We start from the raw sequence: 25797 nt of genomic DNA, 5'->3' as shown, positions 1-25797 counted from the left end.
GGTCTGGATAATTGAATTGTCTTGTGATGTCAACATGATAGCAAGAAACATTGCATTGCCACTGTGTTCTGAATGGGTGTCAGGGAAGAGCATGGCTGTTACTCTATGAGCACTATGGTTTGCAGATGGTTCCCTTAAAGTTACCTAACACTGGGGACATTTTTCACAAAAGACAAAAATGTTCATGAAAAGTGCCTCCCCCATCTTAGCTCTGCCCTAATTGTCCCAACAGTTACTAATATAGTCTTTGTGCTTTGATAACTTAGTAAGAGAGCATGCAGAGAAGGGCAAACATGCAGCTTGAGATTCAGACAGTTGTGACCTGTAACTGTGTTCAAGGGAAATTCTTAAACCCAACTTGTTCATATAAGCCTTTGAAAATTGATTATAAAAGTATAGTGGTTTTGATTTATTTTTATTGTGAGTTTTTGTGTTCTGCATATCTCACTGGATGCTTGAATAAGGAGTTAGATTTATAAAATTCTAAAAAAAAAAAAATACAATTAAAGATAGGGATAAAAGCCTATATTGAGTCCTCATTTCTTCCTTGCTGCAGAACAGCAAATCTCTTCAGGATTTTAACTGCACTGAAATTTGGTTTTTAAAACTTACTGGTGAAATGAGAAGAAATTGCAAACCCATGATGCTTAATCACTTGAGTCAGGAGTGGTGTTGACTGTAAATGCATCAAGATGTGAAGTTCCAGAACCTCTATTTATTCTGTAATGAAAAACTGCCTTTGTATCTAGCTGAGGTATCTGTGATCTATTAATCATGGATTAGAACCAAATTAGAATAGCTGAATAAGTTCAAGGGTTCCACATAAATCTGCTCTAGAGTTCAACTACTTTTCCCTTCTGCCCTTGACTTTACTTCTTCCACCTACTTGCTTCTTTCCTCTGCTTCCATTTATTTTAATATTCAGAAACTGGCAGAAGGAGTGTGCATATATATCTCCTACCCAGCACAACAGTTCTTTAATTGCATCTAGGTAACAATAATAATTAGGAGATCCTACCTGGGCACTGGATAAAAGACCAATCATAATTTTTCTCTTTGGGACAAAGATTGTTGTCAAGAACCATCTCAGTAGAATGTATCCCATTCAACTTCATTGGCCCCCTTGAAGACCCTTCCACACAATGGCCTTTGCCTGTGTTGCTGGGATCGTTGCACCATCCACATCCTGGGTGTTCCAAACATTGTCCACACGTTCTCAATCCAGAGCAGTTTTGAGCTATAATACACAGATTATAATCAACAGTCTTTAAAAGCAGAGTATCTGTGAGAGGTCTCTAGTACAGTTAATGTTCTGAAAACGGCTGAAAGTAATTCAACTTTTCTGCCAGCCTTTTATACTGCTTTCATGCCAATTATTCTGAAGAAAAGCATACATTACTATTGCTATAAAGGTGATAAAATACTGAAGATATAATATCACAAGCAAAAGTTGTTTCATCCCTCTGAAGCAGATGTCCGCAACAAGGTACGCAATGTCCTGTTTAAGAGGTATATACCCCCACCTTTCTGCACATATATAATTAAGGCATTTAACAAACTAACGCCACATCTAAATTTACCTAAACTTCAAGTGCAGATCAACAGTTTTATAAGCAATAAAAACCAGCACATCCAAATTCAATAGTATTAAAAACATGGAAATATATAGTGGTTCCTAAGGATACAATCCTACAACCCATGGGGGTGATTTGGAAGACATAAGATAGTGTGAACTTGACTTTCTATAGCCTGTAGAGAGGAACTCTTCTACCAAAGGTCCTCCTTGGACAGTGGTGCAGCTCTCCATTACCATGACTGTCCTACATGACCCAAAATGGAGTTGTTTGGGAACATACCAGAGTATGACAGGGTGTCCAAGAATCTTCAGGAACCTGGGCTCCCACACTCCTTTCTCCAACATATTTCCTGTCCCACAAGCAGAGCCAAAAGCTACTCAAATCAGTAGCTGTTGTGGTTCATCCCTTCCCCTTAAGAGTTTCGAAGAGTTTTGTTTCTTCTAAAGAATTTGTTTGGCTGATTATATATTTTCCCTAGTAGTTTGAGAGTGATTCCCAATTTAGTTCCAAATGGTGAGATATATCAGAGATAATACAATGTCTTTTTACTAGACCAAGTCCTCTCTCTCAAAGCACTTATGTGTGCCCTTTGGGATCTTGTTAGAATCTTGAGCTCTCATTTTACAAAACAATACCAGAAACAACTGTGTGCTCAAAAGTTTCTACTTTCCAGAGTTCAAGTAATAAAAATAAGGTTGGTAATCTGTCAAGTCCCTTGTTTTTCAAACACACTTCACCATTTCAGGCTGCAACTCTAAACTCAACAGGATTTAATTCTGAGCAAACTTGCATAGGCTTGTTCTGTAAAGGAGTGACATCATTTTAAAGCTTGTACAGCAGAATCATAAACAAGTTTACTCCAAGTTCAGTCTTGCTGTGTTCATAGAATTACAGTCTTCAAGAGATGAATTTTGAGAGAATATCCTGGATTGCACATATTGTTCAGTAAAATCTTTTTGCTATTGGTCTTTATGGGTTAAATGTACAGTGGTACCTCGGTTTTCAACCATCTTGGAAGTCGAATGTTTTGGTTTTCGAACACCAAAAACCCGGAAGTAAATGCTTCCGTTTTTGAACGTGCCTCGGACGTCAAATGGCTTCCACTGAGGTTTTTTTCAATTTTCTCTATTGAATTTGCAGACCACCCTTTGCGCCTCAGTTTTGGAATGTTTCAGAAGTTGAACAGTCTTCCAGAACGGACTTCCGGAACAGATTACTTTCAAAAACTAAGGTACCACTGTAATGTGTTCACAATCCTTTTCATTGTGGGAAGCTTCACACATATGTGAGTATCTTTGTTTCATATATTGTTTCAAACTATGCCCAACATTTTAAGTCATGCATTTATCATTTAAATAACCACAGACAATCTTCTGTTATAAACTTACGGATGACAACTCCTTTCTCCCTACTATACATAGGAAAAGGCTCAAGCAAGCTTTAGTGTCTCCAGCTAGAATTCCTGACAAACAGAAAGCCAGCAATAACAGACCACACACAAATCTAATGAGCCATATCTGGAAACAGAGGATGTTCTTGATAAGCAGGGAATCACCTAAAATGGTGTGCCATGACATAACCAGGGGCTAGGGCAACAGTTTAGTCAGTGTATATGGGCTATTTGGCTTTGCAAGGCTTCTCTGACCTGCACAATGGGCAGCAGACCTGATACTTAGTTGATAACATACAGTAATTTACGTCCCATACCTTCAGCATAAATTCATGTGCCCAGGGCAGCTAATAAAGTAATAAGATATAAAAAGTACAACACAAACACATTTTTTTAAACAAAATAAAACAGAAATATGTTTTGCCTAGTGCCTAAATGAAATGGAGAAGAAAGTCCAAGCAGGCTTCCTTGAGGATAGCATTCCAAACAGGCAGGGAGCGAGCACTCCACTAGTCACCAACAAGATGTTAAACTTAAACTGATTTTTTAAAAACAAAAAAATTGAGTAAGTTTGAATAGTAGCTGTTTTTGTGCACAGGGGACACTTTCTAGATCAATGTGCATGTTTCAGAGCCCCTCGGCGTCTGCCACAGAACACCAGTATGCTGCAAAGGATTCAGAAACTTATTTTAGGACCCCTGGGGACTGGCCAAGCCTGTTGGCACTAGCCATCGTACCACATTAGGACCCAATCACTTTTGGTACACTCATCAGGGGAAAAAACCAGTATACAATTTTTGCCAAAAAGCATTCTATCAATGGGAAGGAAATAAATTACATCCTAAAGAGGGGAAATGTTCTCAGAACAAATTGGCATGTAAAAAATCAATCATCACTGCAACATGGAGCATGAATTAACAGCAGCTGACAATACAGTGAAACAACACCCCCCCAAAAAAGAATCAAAGTACAATTAAAGCTTCTATGTTGTGGGTAATGTGCACCACACTAAAGGCTGATTAGGATGTTTATTTTCAGTACCAATTCTAAAAGATGCAAAGAAGGAAGAAAGAGAAGGAACCTGACCTATGCTTTTAGCATCATTTGAAGGGTCACATAGATTTCAGCAAAAATATCCCACTGACCACTAGAAGATACTCAGCAGGATACCTGTGTGTCTGTGGACACTCCCCACACTTCAACTTTAACTGAACTAGGAGAAATATACCCATTAAGTTACACATATTTGTCTGTTGCAACATGATGATTTTCTTCTTTATTAATGTAAATCATTTTAATCAATGGAAGCCTATCCTTCCATGTCTAGCATGGGTTCCGTTAGTTGACACATGTATGAACTTCAGTATTGTGCTTCACACTTGCCAAGAACATTTAGGTTCTCTGACGATCACCGTTAATGTTCTAAGTCAGTGGTGTCCAAACTTTTCAATGGGCCAGATTTGATGAAGTGAACATGTTGAGCTTTTTTAAGGATTTTACCCCAAATTTGTTGAGCTTTCTTAAGGATTGAAGTCATCGTTGACAAACTTATTCCTTTTGGGGGGGGGATGTCCCCCTGAAAGTTGTTGCTCACTGAGCAGGCAAGAAACCCGCAGGCAGGAGGGTGGGAGAGCGAGCCGCACGGGAGAGCGAGCTGCACACCGGGCACCCAGCAGCCACGATAGAGAGCCACACGCAGGGCGCCTACACGAGTCGGCCAGTGGCCAGAAAATAGAACAGGGCGCATGTGTGAGCCAGCTGGTGGGAGGTTCCAAGGGTCGATGCTGGTGAGCTGCAGCTCTCCGGTGATGCATTGGCTCCTGGGCAGAACAAGCCGAGCAGCAGGCGCTCGGGGGCGGCAACAGATTCATTTCTCAGAATTGCTTCGGGGTCCGGATTAAATCAACCAGGGGGCCGGATTTGGCCCCCAGGCCAGACTTTGGACAAGCCTGCTCTAAATCAATACTAGTAAGAAAGCAGGCTCAGACAGAATTTGCCTACAAAACAATCACCTGTGGAACATTAATTTCCAATTTATTAAAAGGCCGTATGAGCTTCCACATATCAGACTTTAGTTATAACTTTGATGAAGGGGGATACATAGAATTAAAACAAAAGCGAGTTAAAGAATCTTCTACTAATGGCAATGTAAAGGAGAAGAGCAACTGGAAGGCCTTGGTCACGAAGAACCTTTTGGAACTTAATGCAGACTGTTACCATTAATAATCCTGGCTGGTGCAGTTTATGCCAAAGCATAACCTGTTCAGAAATATGATAGCATTATGTATTTTATCTCTAACACCATCATAAACCTCACGGTCTTGGAACTTTAGAGGATCATACACCCTTCAGAGCAGATAAGAGGATGTGGGGGTCTGAAAAAGGAAGAAAGGGAAGATGGGAGTCCCATTTGTGCAAATGGACATCCACTGTGCAGGCGGAATGCCCCAACTAGATAAGACCGTTTTATACTTTTCATAAAATTGGCCTGTTTGAAATAAATCTGGGCTATAGCCATCATGCCCTGTTGAGCTTCCCATGGGCATTTTACAAGAAGAGTTTCAAGACTAAATAGGTCTTCTGTCTCATCCAGCGGAGCTCCTTTAACGATCTTATGAATTCTTAATGAACTCAGTATTTTATATATTACCATTTTTAGATTATGTAAATGGTTTTTCAATGCATATTTTATACTATGAATAACATATGTAATTTTATATTAGGTAACATGGCTAGTATAACTGATATTATGGTTAATACAATTTGTATTACATATAATACATGCTACTCTTGTATTTAGACTGTTGTACCATAGTTTTGATGCACTATGGGCACAATGGTTTTATGGAAAATGCAATACAATGTATATAAACAAACCAACTATTCTACATGTGGGCCAAAATGGTGGCATTTATATAAACCTCTGCTTCTACTTAAGTTTCTTACATTTATGATTAAAGGTTCTCTCTGGACTGCCTTCTATCAGTCTGTTATTTTTCAGATCAGAAATGATTTCATAATAATAGTACTAGCATACGAGCCATTTGCAGATACAGATTTAAGAAAGTTTCTTTGTTCTTATTATAGCACATTTTTAATAGAAAATATTTCTATTAAAACACATCACTCTTGTTGACCCTGGATTTATATTACCATTATTGACATTAAGAGAACACAATGCCCTCCAGAACAGCAGGGATGCTAAACCATAGTGCAGAAACAATAAACAGTAGAATGGTAACATCCTGTCCTGCTATTAAAGGAAAGCATTAACAAAAATTACTGATGCTGTAGCAGCATTCACTCCTTTAGAAGGAAAACCTAAGGAGCTAACTACATATTTCTTGGCAGTCATCCACTGTTTTCCCCATAATACCACAGTGCTCTTTGGAATGCTAATATATCTGATGAAGTAGAAAATTCTTGTATTGAAGTCCTTGCATAATAAACTAGTGAGTCTAGTCTGTGGCAAAGCTTTTTTTTTGTTCTTAGACAAAATTATACATTTGTGGGGAAAAGCCTATAACTACCCCACTTTTTTAAACATGAGATCAAAATGCAGAATGCGACAGATACACAGCCCCTTTGGGATTTGAAGAATGAGCAATTGAGGGCAGGGATCTGCATGTGAAAAATATAAAGGAGAAATGGGATTGAAAGCTGGCTCTTTAAAATCCTCTTCTCTCTTCTCCCAATCCAAAGAACAGCAGAGGGTGACTTTAGCTTGCTGAACATACTACTTAATCACCACTCTAGTAAATGGTGCCATGCTACTATTGCACTTCTATACAGAACAAAGGGAGCAAACACAAGCCTTTCATACTTTGTATGTCAATGCTTTCCCACAGCATTCATGTGATACTGTAGAAATAGGATGAAATAATAAGCAGATATAATATAAACTACATAGGCACCAAGCGAAAACATTTCTCTTTAACCAGGCCTTTGGCTGATTATCATTCCATGTCCTTTCGAAGGGAGGTTATTGATTTGTTTTTGTTCTTACTTTTATTATGTATCTTGTGTTCTCATTTTGTATTTTGATGCTGTGAACTGTCCTGTGAAAATAAACAATAATAATACAAATCACAAAGAAAAGGTATGTGTTAAATTGCTCAACTTTGGCTTACCATTACATGCATGAACCTCAGGCTCCTATATTCCCTCTACACACACCTTCCTCTGGCACAGCTGTGTGGAGATTGAAAGCCTTGCTTCTTTCTTCAGTTCTAAACCAAAGTTTAGGGTTATACCCCAAACCTAAATTAATCTTCACTATGTTGCTGTTTAGTCGTTTAGTCATGTCCGACTCCTCGTGACCCCATGGACCAGAGCACGCCAGGCATTTCTGTCTTCCACTGCCTCCCGCAGTTTGGTCAAACTCATGCTGGTAGCTTCGAGAACACTAACCAACCATCTCATCCTCTGTCGTCCCCTTCTCCTTGTTCCCTCCATCTTTCCCAACATCAGGGTCTTTTCCAGGGAGTCTTCTCTTCTCATGAGGTGGCCAAAGTATTGGAGCCTCAGCTTCACGATCTGTCCTTCCAGTGAGAACTCAGGGCTGATTTTCTTAAGAATGGATGCGTTTGATCTTCTTGCAGTCCATGGGACTCTTGAGAGTCTCCTCCAGCACCATAATTCAAAAGCATCAATTCTTCGGCGATCATCCTTCTTTATGGTCCAGCTTTCACTTCCATACATCACTACTGGGAAAACCATAGCTTTTACTATACGGACCTTTGTTGGCAAGGTGATGTCTCTACTTTTTAAGATGCTGTCTAGGTTTGTCATTGCTTTTCTCCCAAGAAGCAGGCGTCTTTTAATTTCATGGCTGCTGTCACCATCTGCAGTGATCATGGAGCCCAAGAAAGTAAAATCTCTCACTGCCTCCATTTCTTCCCCTTCTATTTGCCAGGAGGTGATGGGACAAGTGGCCATGATCTTTGTTTTTTTGATGTTGAGCTTCAAACCATATTTTGCGCTCTCCTCTTTCGCCCTCAATAAAAGGTTCTTTAATTCCTCCTCACTTTCTGCCATCAAGGTTGTGTCATCTGCATATCTGAGGTTGTTGATATTTCTTCCGGCAATCTTAATTCCGGCTAGGGATTCATCTAGCCCAGCCTTTTGCATGATGAATTCTGCATATAAGTTAAATAAGCAGGGAGACAATATACAGCCTTGCCGTACTCCTTTCCCAATTTTGAACCAATCAGTTGTTCCATATCCAGTTCTAACTGTAGCTTCTTGTCCCACATAGAGATTTCTCAGGAGACAGATGAGGTGATCAGGCACTCCCATTTCTTTAAGAACTTGCCATAGTTTGCTATGGTTGACACAGTCAAAGGCTTTTGCATAGTCAATGAAGCAAAAGTAGATGTCTTTCTGGAACTCTCTAGCTTTCTCCATAATCCAGCGCATGTTTGCAATTTGGTCTCAGGTTCCTCTGCCTCTTCGAAATCCAGCTTGCACTTCTGGGAGTTCTCGATCCACATACTGCTTGAGCCTTCCTTGTAGAATTTTAAGCATAACCTTGCTAGTGTGTGAAATGAGTGCAATTGTGCGGTAGTTGGAGCATTCTGTGGCACTGCCCTTCTTTGGGATTGGGATGTAGACTGATCTCCAATCCTCTGGCCACTGCTGAGTTTTCCAAACTTGCTGGCATATTGATTGTAGCATCTTAACAGCATCATCTTTTAAAATTTTAAATAGTTCAGCTGGAATACCATCACTTCCACTGGCCTTGTTATTTGCAGTGCTTCCTAAGGCCCATTTGACTTCACTCTCCAGGATGTCTGGCTCAAGGTCAGCAACCACACTACCTGGGGTGTACGAGACATCCATATCTTTCTGGTATAATTCCTCTGTGTATTCTTGCCACCTCTTCTTGATGTCTTCTGCTTCTATTAGGTCCTTACCACTTTTGTCCTTTATTATGGTAATCTTTGTACGAAATGTTCCTTTCATATCTCCAATTTTCTTGAACAGATCTCTGGTTCTTCCCATTCTGTTGTTTTCCTCTATTTCTTTGCATTGCTCGTTTAAGAAGGCCTTCTTGTCTCTCCTTGCTATTTTTTGGAAATCTGCATTCAATTTCCTGTATCTTTCATTATCTCCCTCGCATTTTGCTTGCCTTCTCTCTCCCGCTATTTGTAAGGCCTCGTTACATAGCTACTTTGCTTTCTTGCATTTCCTTTTCATTGGGATAGTTTTAGTTGCTGCCTCCTGTATAATGTTGCAAGCCTCCATCCATAGTTCTTCAGGCACTCTGTCCAGCAAATCTAAATCCTTAAACCTGTTCCTCACTTCCACCGTGTATTCATAAGGGATTTGATTTAGATTGTATCTTACCGGCCCAGTGGTTTTTCCTACTTTCTTCAGTTTAAGCTTGAATTTTGCTATAAGAAGCTGATGATCTGAGCCACAGTCAGCTCCAGGTCTTGTTTTTGTTGACTGTTTAGAGCTTCTCCATCTTTGGCTGCAGAGAATATAATCAATCTGATTTCGATGCTGCCCATCTGGTGATGTCCATGTGTAGGGTCGTCTCTTGTGTTGTTGGAAAAGCGTGTTTGTGATGACCAGCTTGTTCTCTTGACAGAACTCTATTAGCCTTTGCTCTGCTTCGTTTTGATCTCCTAGGCCAAACTTGCCAGTTGTTCCTTTTATCTCTTGATTCCCTACTTTAGCATTCCAATCCCCTATAATGAGACCTTCTTTGGTGTCACTTCTATAAGGTGTTGTAAGTCTTCATAGAATTGGTCAATTTCAGTTTCTTCAGCACCAGTAGTTGGTGCATAAACTTGGATTACTGTGATGTTAAAAGGTCTGCCTTGGATTCGTGTCGAGATCATTCTATCATTTTTGAGATTGTATCCCAGTACAGCTTTCGCCACTCTTTTGTTGACTATGAGGGCCACTCCATTTCTTTTGTGGGTTTCTTGTCCACAGTAGTAGATATGATGGTCATCCGAACTGAATTCGCCCATTCCCGTCCATTTTAGTTCACTGATGCCCAGGATGTCAATATTTATTCTTGCCATCTCATTTTTGACCACATCCAACTTACCCAGGTTCATGGTTCTTACATTCCAGGTTCCTATGCAATATTTTTCTTTACAGCATTGGACTTTCCTTTCGCTTCCAGGCATATCCGCAACTGAGCGCCCTTTCGGCTTTGGCCCAGCCGCTTCATCAGCTCTGGATCTACTTGTGAAGATTCTTCTCCCCTTCATGGATCACTGCCTTGCCGTGGCGAAGGGGCTCGAATAACTCAGAGAAGCTATGAACTATGCCGAGCAGGGCACCCAAAATGAACAGGTCATAGTGGAGAGTTTTGACCAAACGTGATCCACCTGGAGGAGGAACCGGCAAGCCACTCCAGTATCCCTGCCAAGAAAACTCCATGGACAAAGACAACAGGCATATAAAAGTTATGACGCTGGAAGATGAGCCCCTCAGGTCAGAAGGCGTCCAACATGCTACTGAGGAAGAGCGGAGGACAAGTACAAGAATCTTCACTATAGTTTACTGAAATAAACCATGACTTGGAGACAGTTTGTTCCAGTAAACTACAATTAAGAATAAACAGTTATATGTGATGCAATATTTGTTAAGAAGCTACATTATACTAACTCAGACCATTGGTCCATCTAGCTCAGTATTGACAAAACTGACCAGCAGTGGCTCTCCAGGATTTCAGGTTGAAACCTCTCTGAGTCCTACCTGTAGGTGTCAGATATTGAACCTGGGAGCTTCTACATGCAAAGCAGGTACTCCACCAGCTATGGCCCTTCCCTAGTACGTATGTGCTTATAAATTTGTGGAATAACAATACTGGAAGCAATGAAATTAACCGTCTTCCATGATGCATTTTGTTTTGGTTGTGCTTTTATATTAATCTATTTTATTTTCTTCTTAAAACAAAAGCAAAAGGAAACAACTGAACTACAGCAAGCATTCCAAAAGTAAAAACAAAAAACACCACGCATGGCAAAGTGTATCATGCACATGTCAGGTAGTCTGCTGTGTGGTCTAATAAAACTGTTTAACTGAAAGGAATATCACTAAAATTTTACCTGTGAAGCAGTCAGAATGAATGGACTGCTGCACCCTGTGGCAGATGCAACAAACATGCATCAAGTTTCCACTAATAAATCCTGCTTGATTAAATCTTTGTGTAGCATGTTTTGATTTGTGATTTTCTGCCAGGGCTATATTCCAGATTCTATTAAGCCCAGTTGATATGAAAACACCTGAAGCTCACTTCCAGTTTTTAGCATGTTCCTGTTCTGCAAGTGCTAATTAAAACACAATTAGTTGTGGTTTTTTTTAATTCTCTGTGTTTTATAAAACAGTTAAGGCCAGGCAAGGCTATGCAACTTTTTTTGGCAATGTTAGATAATATAATAACTTAAGGCGGCTAATACAGGACAATGCCACCACATGTGGAAAAAGTGTGCCTCTCATTGCACCTCCTCCATCATAGGGACTTCATAATACTATTTATATAATGTATCCTAACTGCCATCATATGTAATCAATATATTACACACTGTGCCCCAAGATACCATTAACAATAGCATAATTTTTAGCTATGGTTATAGCCACATATCTAGCTTTGAAAGAGCCCACCGCCAGTATTTGAGTTCCAAAACAAAAATGGTTAAGGACTTTAGTGATGGAATTAGTAGTATTATCATTATTTTATTTGTGTACCACCCTTCATCTGAAGATCCCAGGGTAGTTCACAACTGAAAAATGCAAAATGAGAAAACAAAACACATAATGAAGCAGAAACAAACCAATAACCCCTACATACACACACACACACACACACACACAAAAGCCATAGAATGTTTATCAGCCAAACGCCTGGTTGAAGAAAAAACATTTTCACGCGGTGCCTAAAGAAATGTAATGAAGGACCCCGGCAAGCCTCCCTTGGGAGAGAGTTCCACAAACAGCAGAAACACTTGTTCTTGTGTTGCCACCCTCCAGACCGCTCATGGAAGAGGCACATGAAGAAGGGCCTCAGATGATGATTGCTGGATCTGAGTCAATTCATATGGAAGACTTGTGGTGATTTTCTTGCAGTAGTATACCAACGGGGATTTCCTGCTTTATTAGTCTCCACCCTTGCATGTTTCATAATACTGAGGAACCCTTTCCTGCATTTATAAGGCGGCCATGAGTATATTCCCCAGGAATAGATGTTCTCAAAGCTTCACATTTTTATTGTGACTTAATTGCCTTCAATAAGTAAATGTTTTATTTTCCTTCTTAGCTGTGAAAATGAATATGAAAATGTATTCACAGCTATGAAAATATATAAATAGTCTCACTCACACAGTTTATGTGGAAAATTTGCTCTTACACACTGACATTTATGGTGTTATCAAATACCTACTGCAGTCTTTAATCAAATATACTGCTATGAAAAATGACACAAAGTTCTCCCCACTCTTACTAGATAGACAGACATTTTCTGTGCAAATGAGCAAGACTTTAAAAAAATCATTTATGAAATGTTTGTTTCAGATGCAAGTCATAGGAAAAATGTGTTTTACAGTTTTGTTTTTGTTTTCTTTGCTCTCAAACTTTAAATAGCTAGGTTCTGATAAAATGTCTTATGGAAATTTAATTTTTTGTATTGGCTGGATAGAAAATACAATTTCAGAGAGAGCTTCTTACATATGATATTGAACTGACATGCAAGAAATCCCATTAGGTTTATTTAATATAAAATTTTATAGACCTGCCTCAAATGACAACTAAATTAAACATAGTTTTTTGCTGTTCTTCTTGCATGCAAGAAAGCTGGATGGCCTTCAACTAAATACACAGAAAGGTCTTTTAAATATAGAGCTTAACACAGCATACACACATCCCAGAAAACTCCAAGACACAAAAACAAGGCTTATATGCCATGTGCAACTTGATTTCTACAAAGATATAAGTTTGTCAGGTAGCTCTGCAGAGTTTTGACAAACGTAGAAGCTGCAGTGGGATCTTCCTTACTCAGCTCGATAAGAGTGAACTTGTGTAAGGTACAAGTCAGGCACGTGACCAAGCATACCAGAAAACAGACCAAGAGAGAAGGGGCTTAGGACTCCTAACTTTAATGGTTGAAGCTGAAAATTGGGTTGGTAAAGGAAGCAAAAGGTACCTTGTGAACCACGTAAGATAGGTCCAATGGCATCTAGGCCATATGACATTATTCATGTTACAAGCAGATGCCTCTGTATTTCCATTTAGGTCAAGCAAAACCAACCCACTTCTCCCACTCAGAAACTAGATGTATCATTAGTTAAGGGTTGACCAGGCAAGGACAAAACTCCAGTTTCTTTGTAATTATATTAAGCCTATCCAATCCATGAGCTCTGTACAGTCTGCCCATTGCCAAAGGCCAATGTTTTGCAGCTCTGTTTCCTTCCTCAGCTGATGTGAGGTATGACGCCTGAACACTTATACAGTCCACAGTAGCTCCCTAGCTTATACCATAGCTTATACCGTAGTCTCAGAACACAGTTCAGGCCACAGAATCGCCAACACATTTACTGAAGAATGTCAGATTGACGTGATTGGCCCCAGGAGTGGTCTAACTTTGCTCTGCTACAAAAGCTATCCCTGATTTACAGGTAGTTGGGATGGAGAAAAAGGGACAAGATTACTGGAGCATAGACAGAGTACAACTATGCATTTGCTTTACTAGAACACTAAAAATGATTGATGAAACATTCCAGAGTGGCTAGTGGTTAGAAAATAAAGTTCCTATTGACCATTGGTCTGCCTAGACCAGACTTTCTCAACCTTAGGTCCTCAGATGTTCTTGAACAACAGCTCCCATAATCCCTGACAACTGGCCATGCTGGCTAGGAATGATGGGAGTTGTAGTCCAACAACATCTAGGGACCCAAGGTTGAGAAAGGTTGACCTAGACAGTATCGCCATCCTGACTGCTAGTGGTTCCCCAAGATCTCAAGCAGAGGTCATTCTAAGCCTGTTACCCTACTAAACAGAAATGTGGGAAATGAATTTTGGAGCTCCCACATACAAACTTATAAGTTTTCACCTAGGAGTATGGCTAAAAGAATGATCAGTTCAAATTTCAGCATAGTTACAGACTCAGAGCCGGTGTGGTGTAGTAGTTAAGAGCGGTGGACTCGTAATTTGGTGAACCGGGTTCGATTCCCTGCTCCTCCACATGCAGCTGCTGGGTGACCTTGGGCCAGTCACACTTCTCTGAAGTCTCTCAGCCCCACTCACCTCACAGAGTATTTGTTGTGGGGGAGGAAGGGAAAGGAGAATGTTAGCCGCTTTGAGACTCCTTCGGGTAATGATAAAGCGGGATATCAGATCCAAACTCTTCTTCTCAGTAAGTAGCCAAAGGAAACTACAAACTCCATTGTTTTATGGGCAAAAGGGCATCACCCACAAACAAGAGGGAGGTATCAGCAGACATGGAAGAATTCCAAAGTTTGCAACTTTAGAGTGCGCACACAGTCTCATGCAGATTGAACATGCTTAGTCGGAACAGAATGCTTGCTAACCTGGGGGCAGGGGGGCGGGGCGCAACATGAACATTGGTAAAGAGAATGAAAAGACTTAGCTAGAACCTGGAACAGGAGCAATCCACAATGCAACGTTTTCTAGCAGGTCCCGCTTGTTATGTAAGTTTTGTACTTCAACTCATTACCATAATTAGCAATCTTCATTTCACAAAAATACTTACGAGAACAGGTGGTAGTCTGCCACTCTAGACACTGCCCATATGGAAAGGAGATTATGTAGGCATTTGAATCAACACATCGCTTTGTGCTGCTACACCACATGCACTCCATGCCACTACTTGTGCAGTTTGAACACGTCGTCCTTAAGGAACACGGCTTTTTGCAGGGCCTTGCATTTTGATTTGGACTAACTGAAGGAGAAAGAAAGTGAAAGTAGAATTTCAGTATTTTTCCCAAACTCATGTTATATGAGTATATATGATACTACACAAATATTTTTCCTTTGTTTTATTCAGGAATGCTTTCACTCTGCTACATGTAGGGTCTTGCTCTTTGTGTTTTGTTTAGGGTTTTTTGGCTGCATTTATAATAATTCACACTGTTCCTTCTACAATCTGGGCTGCATTTTTTTCAAGGAAAAATATAATATACAAGCCATTATCCTTTTCTTCAGTTATTAGTATATGTGACATAGTAAGCCATACACATATTGTAAACCTTGACTGTGTATACTTGAATATGTACAGTGAGGCATGACCTTTTGGTTCTACTGCATTTGTTAAATAGTGCATAAGCAATAGCTATTTACTTCACTGGTGATACATTCTCCCTTAAACAGTGTGCATTTTGTCTAAAAGTATGATTTGTCAAGTGAACATCTGCCCCCTGCTGTATATATTTGCAGTCGCTAAAAATTCAAAAACAAGAGAAACATTTTTTTAAACATAAAAGAGAGTATTTTTCAGCACAGGATGCATTCTGTCTCGCTTGGAATCATGCATTGCTCAGGAAACTGAATCAACTAGTTATATAAAACAGAGAGGTAGAAATGTACTATATATATATATGTTTTGCTGTCAAACAACTGAAGTATGAGAACAGAGTAATTCCCAATTACATACTGCCCACAGAAGCATACCTTTTATTATTAATGCACAGCAGTCTATATCCTTAACCACCTGATGAATTACCTAATGTTTTATACATGACAAACATTATTCCAGTTTTCTGGAAGGCAACATTCCAAAATAAAAAGAGAAAGGATCTTGCAAATTGTTCCACTGTTTTGAAATCTGAGTTTATTAGCAATTGCTTTATAATAAAACTAAGAAAGGCAGCAAAGATTCTCAAAAGAGCATAAAATTTGAAACAGAAGAAAAATTGGCAACTGCAAAGAGTTCTATGCTTCAAAAAGCATCTAACATCCACACTTAAATTGTAGTTCCTGTCTTTTTATAGGGAAAAAAACAAGATCACAGCATCTATGCATCTATTGTTCCAAAATGCAGACAGTTATATCCAGAGAATCAATATCATGAAACAAAAAATGCAGTAACTTTGATAGCTTCATCATTTTCGGTAGTACAAATGTGTGCATAAGTAAGCAAACAATTTGTAGAATTCATGTTTTATTTATGATATTTAGTAGTTTCCATGACAAGCTCCTTCTTTATATGTGAGAGCATAGGAAAGAAAATTATGTAAATCATCCAGTTGTGTTGCTTTAAACTTCAATTTTTTTATAGTACTAATTTAACAACAAACTATTCCTAATGGACTCACACAATCACCTGTAACCATGCTGAATTTAGGGTTTGATAGCATAAAATACATATGGCTGTTTACCATCATGGTTTTACATGTCAATCACATTCAAATCTAGTGTATAGAGAACATGTTCCTATGATGTTTCCCTTTATAGGATATATTTATGCCAAACAACTGTGGCTCCTCATTCCCAAAACAGAAGAGTTGATCTATTTCTGTTTGATCATACCTCCATCTAATGACAGTAGAGAGGCTCAGTCCTTTCTACCAAGCTTCAAAAAAAATCTTTACAATAGATTTATCCAAAAGCCACTTTTCAATATTGCAAAAGAAATCTAAATATAGCAACCCTAGTTATATGAAACTCTGTTCATATACTCATGGAGCTGGTGTAACAGCTGCAGTAAAATTATCTGTTCTAAAAGTGTTCAAGAGATGAATTTTATCCCTCAAGAGAAAGAATGTTCAATGTTTGCAGGTAGTGTAAGTGAAGTGATATGGAAAACTGCCTTATTTCTGCAATATCTATCCATTAAAAACATTTTTAGAGTTAACTAACAACTTACACTGCCAAGGTATCTCACTATAAGACTTCCACTGCATTTTTTAAAATTTTTATTTATTTATTTTTTGGTTAAAAGATGAAACATAATTCACTTAAACTTATTTGTGGTAAGGTTAATAAACTTAAAATGAATATTCTGCTATGGATAATATATGTGTTACAAGACATATTTTATGTATTCCCCAACTATTTTCAAAAGATTAGTAGGTATTTTGGAAATTATTTGGGATAATCCTCCTCCTTAACTTCTCACTTAATAAAATTCAGCTGCCAGTATTGGAAGGAGGATTAAATTTTCCAGACATTAATTTATTCCATAAAGCATACATTTTAGCGTGCACTAAAACTAAACTCATGACTGCTGTTTTTAAATGCTTATTGGAACTTTGAAAAGCACATGTTCAGAAACTCAGAAAGTATGGATTAGGGAATTAGAATGTGCTATGCAAACTGAACAATGGAAAAGTGCTTTCAAATCTATATGAAACGTTTCTCTGGATTGAGAGACTCCCCATTCTCAGAGGAAGAAGCTATGGATTCAAAGACTATCTCAGACTAGGAGGAGACTGTTCTCTCTGAACCAACCTTTCTTCCAACATTCATTATGCACATACTGTACTAAAGAAAACATGCTGGAGCATATTGTTCGAAAAAGAATATTTGCAATATGGTAAGCTCTCTTACCAACAGGTTTCTCACATACGAGGCCATCGGCCATAGCCGTACATGGATTTGCTTTCAGACCAGCAACCTCTGCCCTTTCAAGATAGGCACAGAATCCCGAGTCATTTGGTTCTCCAGGAAGCCACTGCAATGTTGTGTTCGTAAAGGGAGACATATCATCCCATCCCCAATAGGAGATGTTGATCTTCCGTAGCCCAACCCAGGGTGATATTTTCTGTGAAGGATGAAAAGGGAAATCACATGAATCAGTAGCATTGCTTTCTCTCCTCAGCCCTCTCATCAATTCTTTTGTATTGTTTCAAATACATTCGTGGTGGTTTCTTCAACATTTGTGCATATGTGGAACATATTTTATCCTGTGTATTAGGTCTTCCTAAAAAATGCTGCAGTGTATAAAGCTTCTATTCTCTTAAAGTGAACTCTAAACCCAAGATTAAACTCTTCATTCCACTTTCACAAAGTCTCAGATATACAGTATATGTGCCTTCCATTTGTAAGATTACATAGAACGAGTACAAGGACAAAGCATTCCACTTAGAGAAGCAAGGGAGGTTCCAATAGGCAAGATGGAAGGCCAATGCCTAAACCTCACAGTCCCATGACTTCTAGTTGCTAAAACAAATATGGCTACACAGAACACCAGGACATTAGTGGTCCAGATTGTACACACAAGAACATGGGGAACAAGTACTGCCTCCACATTGGTAAGAATGTTCCGAAGAGAAAGGAGAGCACAGGCCACCAGGCCCTGGATGTTGAACCATTTGTTCATTGGTGTTGTGTTGGCTAAATTATCTGCTCTGCTGTATCCTTCTTTGAAGGGGCATAATTGGAGGATAAGAATAAGATTAAAGAAGCTGAACAAATATTGCAATGCAACACGATCCACTGTAAATAAGTGTCTCTTGATAAAATCCTATCTTCCAGTATACACTCTCTAGTAAAGAATGTAGGGTGACATGAATCACATAACCATATATTCAGAATGTGTACGAGAGGAGCTAGGTTGAGCCTTGTGAACTGTTCAGTCATGATCCTTGTCTTTAGGCTGAACTAGGTGTAGGAAACCCTTCGCCCTCCAGATGTTGCGGAACTAGAACTCATTATCATTCCTGGCCACTGGCCATGCCTGATAGCACTCACATAAGTTGTAGTTCAGCAACATCAGGAGGGCTGAAAGGTTCTCCACTTCTTGTTTAGGCAGCCCCTGAAAGTCTTTTCATTCCACAAGGCTTTTCATATATAACTTTTACATTGGCTTTTAATTCAACACTTTGTTGTAAAGGTAAAGGTAAAAGGACCCCTGACCATTAGGTCCAGTCGTGACCGACTCTAGGGTTGCGGTGCTCATCTCGCTTTATTGGCTGAGGGAGCTGGTGTACAGCTTCCGGGTCATGTGGCCAGCATGACTAAGCCGCTTCTGGCGAACCAGAGCAGCGCACAGAAACACCGTTTACTTTCCCGACGAAGCGGTACCTTTTTATCTACTTGCACTTTGACGTGCTTTCGAACTGCTAGGTTGGCAGGAGCAGGGACCAAGCAACGGGAGCTCACCCCGTCGCGGGGATTCAAACCGCTGACCTTCTGATTGGCAAGTCCTAGGCTCTGTGGTTTAACCCACAGTGCTACCCGCGTCCCAACACTTTGTTGTATATACTATCTATTTAGCTGAAACTCATTCTGGAGATGAGATAATTACCTTGCTTCTCTACAGGTAGACATGCAGAACTCACAAAGGCAAGGCCAGTCCCTCAACTGGTATTTGCCATACAAACACTAGCACTCAATGGATAAGCAGCTGTAATGCACTGATGTTGCTTCAACCTACTCTGCCCCTAACAGTCTTCAGTCAAATCCTGGCATGGATCAGTTTGTCGGTCTTTATTGTTGTTTTGAATCTAGGGAGTCCCTCTCCTTTAAATACGAAAACAAAATTCATCCTTAAGGTAAAGGGACCCCTGACCATTAGGTCCCGTCGTGGCCGACCCGGGTTGCGGCGCTCATCTTGCTTTATTGGCCAAGGGAGCTGGTGTACAGCTTCCGGGTCATGTGGCCACCATGACTAAGCCGCTTCTGGCGAATCAGAGCAGTGAACCTAGGCTCTGTGGTTTAACCCACAGCGCCACCTGCGCCACAGCGTCCCTAGATCACAGCTTTGGAAGGATGGAGAAAATGAGGGGTAGTCTGGAGTATGAGCATGATAACCCAAGTATGGTAACCTCCAAGGTTATCACATGCAGAAGAGGGAGGAAATGAAGTAAGTGGTGTCAGCCCTGTAGATCTGACATTACTACTTTGCTGAGAGGTGGTTTCCAATTCTATGGATGAGAGGCTGCTTGAGTGAATGACATTAGGGGTATGCAGAAGACACAGTGCAGTTACATAAATTTTATAAATAATAATAATCCAAGCATTTATTCTTTGCTAAATAAAAACATCATTCAGTCAGACATACATTTATATTCTTATTTTCAAATAGTTTATATTAATCAAAAAAACTTTTATTTTACAAAAATCATTGCTTTAAATATGAAAAGGTTTTAAGACTCAAACAAGCACAAATATTTCAGATTAGCAGACATTTCTCAGCTGTTCTGCCTACATTTGTGAACCTTACTAAACTATCTGTAACAAAGAAGTCATCTGAAATGAAATCGTATGTCCTAAATCATTATGATTCGAGCCTGAAAGAGCAGGCATATGAAGGGAAATCAAGGGAAATCTCAGCAAGCTTCTCTGGCAACTGATAGCACATTCAAAATGACTTACACACAATAAATGGAATGGGACGGATAGAGAGATAGGAATGAAAGAGAAATTACTTTTTTGGAGGGGGGGAACAGAAGCGAGATAAAGCATAAATCACTGTAACATTTCATTAGAAGTTTTTGATAAGTAAATAATCATTTGACCCAAAATACCTCCTTAAAGTGCATGGATTTGTCTACCTGTAGTGTATACTGCAAGTGACTTATCTCAAATTTATATAGCTTAGGTGTCTCAACACATAATTCATTTGAATAAAGGTATGTTTGGTACGGTGTCACCTTCAGAAATTTCAGAAAATGAAAACAACCATTTCTCCAGTTACCAAACTTGTCAAAATGACAGGCTGTCATCAGCGGTATTCTCAGATTCATGAGGCTTCTTTTACCATTTCATCTAGAGATGTGTGTCTGTATATATGTGTGTGAGCATATGTGGGTGCAAACCTACATTAAGGCAGGTCAAAACAAAACTGTCCACAAATCTTGCCACTGCATTCTTAGGTGTTGAACTTCGGGAACTAGTCTGCTTGTTTTCAGAAGAAGATACAATGGATCAGAAGGAGAGTGCTAGGAGCTGCCAGATCTGTGTGAACCTCCCCCATGTGTTAAAACACTGGATCCTTCTGAGAAAAGGAAAGTTGCTTGTTTCCAATTCTAGCTAAGCCTTGCTCAAGCAACACGATCTGAGCTCTGGTGTTTTCCTAAATCATTGGTTATTCTATGGTTCTCACTTCTGAACTGCTTTGCAAATCTGTGTGCAGGTTAGCCCTTTGATCTAGTGTTTTCTTTGTTCCAGCTTGTTAACTGGTCCCATCAACAGGTTTTTCCTTAGAGTGGGCACTTGTGCATTGCCAATAAAGAGGGAATGTGTAACACAAAAAGCTCAAAACGAAAGGAAAATATTTGCATAAAATTTGGATATGCTCATTTATATGAAGAGATATACATTTAGAAATAATTACTATCCCAAGAGATCCTGTAGGCAGAATTACCACTGTGTGCACTACAGCAAATGCTTCTAAAATGCACTGTATTTTTCCGTGTATAAGGCGAGGTTTTATTTACTTTAAAATTATGTAAAAAAAACTGGGGCCGTCTTATACATGGATAGTGCATAGGGTGGACTTGGGGGCGTGTTATACACGGAAAAATACAGTATATGGATTTCATCAATTTAATTAATAAAACCAATCATTAACCTACTTTTATTTATTTATGCATTCATTCATTCATTCATTTCATTTATAGCCGCTTGATTGTAAAAAATAAATAAATTTTTAGAGCAGTTTACAAAAACATTTGCATATATGCACTTATGAATTAGACACTCAGGTTACCTGGAGCGTATATTTCTGTATTTCATCCAAAACGAACTCAACTTCTTTTGAGGTTGTTAATGAAGCAAGGATGCCGTGTAAGCCATAGCAGTAAAGTCTCGCATTGTCATAGTTTTCACGACTAGAGTTTATACGAAGGCAGGCATCTCCAACATGATTCCATCCTTCTCCACACAGATGAGCTAGTAAAGAGTTACACAAGCTTAAAGTAGTTGTGAAAGAAAAAAACATCACATTTAGAACTAGGCTTTAGAATTATCTTTTCAGAACACAGTTCACCTAAAAGGCACATCACCTACATATTCAGCTAGAACCGTGGTTCCCAACGTGGGGCACAAGCCCCACAGGGGAGGCAATTTGATTTTTAAGGGGGGCAATTCGAGAATGAGTTATTAACAGTTAATGGCCTTTTAGGCTTCCTCCATGTGAACAGGAGTTCACTTTTTTAATAATAATAATAATAATAATAATAATAATAACAATATGTCACAGGGGGGGGGAATCAGGATTTTAGAGATGCTTGGTGGGGCATGAACAAAAAAAAAGGTTGGGAACCACTGAGCTAGAACCAGGGTATGACTTCCATGGATGGAAGGGCTCCTTCTGTTCACAGAAGCAACCAAGATCCAGCAGAGGCTCCCTGCTCAAGGAGGAAGGTAGGGGATTTTTTACCATTCTCCCTTCCTGCATCACTCCTCACGCTCCCCCAGATGATCCCCCAAAAAAACTTTCTTGAGCAAAGGGATCTGCGGGAGGAAGATTCAACAAAAAGCACCTCCTCCCCTATACACTTCCTCCAGAGTAAAACAGGAGGTCATGGCAACAAATGCTTTACATTAGAATAGCCTACAGAACTAGCATTTTCAATTGGTGAAGTAAAAGTACAATAATAGGAGCACAGTGTGATATACAATGGGTTACTGCCAAATCTCAGGAAAATAAGGTTTGTGATTTGTGCAAGATTATTTGCAATACTACGCTTTGCATCAACATGAAGGTGGCATGTGGATACCATAGAAAACTATACAGAAATAACATATTATCTAGAAGAACACAGCTAAACTTGTGCCTATTCCTTGTCATTTTGGATGGATTACACCCAGTAGTCAAGGCTATAGTTCTCTGTGTTGAATTTTGAAAAGTCTGCACGGATCTGAAATTTCTTCCCCTTTTACCCAATAATGCTTTAAAAATTATTTTCAAACACATTATTTCCCCTTTACCTGGTAATGCTTGGCATTCTTGCTGTCGTTGGTCCCACTGGCAGTTGAGGTTTAGTGAACAACTTTTACAGCTTGTCAGCTTATTACAGATCTGTTCATTTCTTACATGACATTTGGTGTAGTTTTTCACAGACTAGAATATAAGCACACATACATACCATGTCAATTCTCAGAATGGAGAAAGCTTAAAAATTCTGAAGGAACTGACTGACCCAGTGGCATAGCATGGGGGGTGCAGGGGGGGCCGGCCGCACCGGGCGCAACATCTGGGGGTTAGGGTTAGGGGGCGCAAATCCACGGGTTAGGGGGCGCAAATCCATGGGTTAGGGGGCGCAAATTACTGACAACCCACGCTACACCACTGGACTGACCTAAATATACGAGTAATAGGAAGGTAAATGTTAATAGAGTTAAAGTCATAGCACTTACCCATTTTTTTTAAAGAAAAGAAGGTAAATAATACATTGCAACCATTTTCTAAATTTTAAAATTCATCATTTAAAAATAATCCTGAAAAAATAATTAAACAATAAAGTCTAATATTAATGAAAACAAGCTTTTAAAAGACTGCTTTTAAGAATCTGGCAACTGTCATTCAGTTGTTTAGAAACAGCACAGACTAATAATTACTTCATAAATAAATGTTAGATGCCTGTTTCTTGGGCTAGTGAACTTGTTTTTTTCCGACAGTTAGGGTCATGTGGACAGAGTGCTCAATTAGCATTGGGAATGCCTGAGTTGAAGGACGTACATAGTCACAATTCATTTGGTGGTCTAAAGTATTACCATCAAACCAGCATAACTATGAACCATCCACTTCTGTTTTGGCTAATTAATGATCTGATTTCTACTGAAACTGCTTGGAAACACTTCAGAGGCATTGTCACCTGATGTCATTATGACATCAGGTGACTGACAGGTGGACAGCCCCAAAGTTGGCTCATGCAGCTTGTGGAGATAAAGATAATGATATTGGTCCTGCTTTAGCACATAACACAACTGCTATTTTCTTTCAATTTCTGTATAAAAAATGTCAAGATCTACATGTGCATTTTCAGAAGAAGTAAACCCTATACAAAACTGGAGTGGAGTCACTAAGGCGGTCAGATGATGTCTTGTACGTCTCCTTCCAGGAACTCCTGCAGCCCAGCTGGTTCCAAATGTATTGCTTTCCTTTCCTTTGGACCATCTCAGCAAGGGTGGAGGTGGGGCTTGCCATCTGGGCAGGCCCAGATGTAGGTGGCCGCAGTTACAAGTTAGAAGATCAGTCTGATTGATGTAAGGTCCAAGTGCTACAGGTTGCCTTTGGCAGTGGGAGAGATCATCGTGTCTCACTGGTCAGCTACTGACCATCTTAAGCCGGGCTGCATCCATGGCAGTGACCAGAGGAGGAATGACCATTGGGAAGGATGCAGAGAGACGAAATGGCATAGTGTATCTGCACAACCAGACAACTTCATCTACCCAGCTGCAACAAAACATACCTCTCCCATATCAGTCTCTACTGCCACAGCAGGCATTGTAACCTTCCAACTATTTGACTTCACCCTGAAAGGCACATTCCTCCATTTTTCCTGAGACAGATGGATGACAACAACAACAACAATGGAGGCATATGGGGATTGTTGCTACATGTATTTTCAGAAAATGAAAAATAAAGTTATGGAATAGAAGAACAAAAGAAAGCATAGGCCTCCAGTTCCAAGTAATGTAATGGACACACATCAAATTTTACCTGGGTGCTCCCTTCACACTTAATTAGAGCTTAGTTTATTCTGTGCTCAGGCATCCATGCTAGAACATAAAATGTAAAGTGAGAGTTAGCCTTAAGAAGAAAGCAACAAAAAATGAGGAGAGTTTAGAATGTATGACATCTGGGGGAAAGCTGAAAGGAATGAAGCATGCTGTGTACAGAGAAAAACAGATTAAGGGGGGAACATGATAGGGGTTTTTGAAGGAAAAAACCCAGCTGCCGTAACATATGTACAACGGAAACAGTGATGTTTCCTTCTGTGGGGGAGAACAGATAAGTGTTTGTGGAGGAAGGAATGAAGTGTAGGAAATCTTGTCGTTGCAGTATTTTGAATTAAGTGACCTGTGCCATCTTTTTCTTTGGCCAATTAAAAGCACATAGATTATTAAATAAAATTATTTAATGGACAAAGCAATTGCCTGTATAGCAGTAGTACAGTGTTGGTACTAATATTGAGAATTAGGAACGCTGTCCTTTTTAAATACTACATTCATTTTTAAAAATACCAGTTGTAGACAAGATCATATTGAACCATGTGGAATACACCATGAAACACAAATTATTTTTAAGGTATTGAAGAAAGGTATTACAAGGTGTTTAGATATAAACACAGAAACACAACCATGTTCTGTTATAAGAACTCTACAGAGCTATGTGCATAACCAATTAGCTAGAGTAAAATATGCAAAGCGACAGAAGGTAAGCCTGTAAAAAATGCACAGATGAATTTCAGAAGACCTTTTTATACCTATTTGCATTTAGTTTGGCTCAGCCATTATACATTATTGACAATGCTGCCTGTGAGGTACATTACAATGAATTTTAAATTGCAAGTAAGCACCATCTGCTCACTTAACACTGTCCTCACCTAATATTCCTTGTTAACATGTCATTATCGCAATGTCAAAATCCTGAAAAGTTCAGGCTGCTTTCGAAAATGAACCCATATGGTAGTAAGTAGCATTGAGGGTAAAAAAAAAAAGCTGGGGGGGGGGGAAGTATTCTTACTGGTTTCACAGTATGGTTTCCTGACTATAGATAACCAAAGGCTATTTAACAATGTTTGACTTTAAAAAGAACTACTAATAACTACTGTCTGTATTCTCCATAGTCACCTGCTTCCAAGCTTTATTTCCTTTAAATCCAATTTACACATTCCTTTCTGGACAAATCTCAGTAACCTAGTGTAAATGCAAATCCAATAGGTGGTTCTTGTTAACACTAAG

The 25797-nt window shown here is 39.4% G+C and overlaps 1 protein-coding gene across 3 annotated transcripts in view; it reads right to left on the bottom strand.

Annotated features, from left to right (window-relative positions):
• Nucleotides 1–25797, bottom strand: part of ATRNL1 (attractin like 1) — a 521011-nt gene that overhangs the window by 370884 nt on the left and 124330 nt on the right. For all 3 annotated transcript variants that reach the window (XM_081005955.1, XM_081005957.1, XM_081005956.1), the window contains exons 14-18: nt 22819–22951; nt 21596–21777; nt 17491–17704; nt 14696–14884; nt 1019–1237 (exon numbers count right to left, since the gene is read on the bottom strand). In XM_081005955.1, the coding sequence (XP_080862081.1) occupies nt 1019–1237; nt 14696–14884; nt 17491–17704; nt 21596–21777; nt 22819–22951 (937 nt within the window). The remainder of the gene's footprint in view (nt 1–1018; nt 1238–14695; nt 14885–17490; nt 17705–21595; nt 21778–22818; nt 22952–25797) is intronic.

Source organism: Podarcis pityusensis, assembly GCF_964106645.2.
Source record: "Podarcis pityusensis genome assembly, chromosome: 5".
NCBI lineage: Eukaryota > Metazoa > Chordata > Lepidosauria > Squamata > Lacertidae > Podarcis > Podarcis pityusensis.
This window is presented reverse-complemented; position numbering and strand designations above follow the sequence as displayed.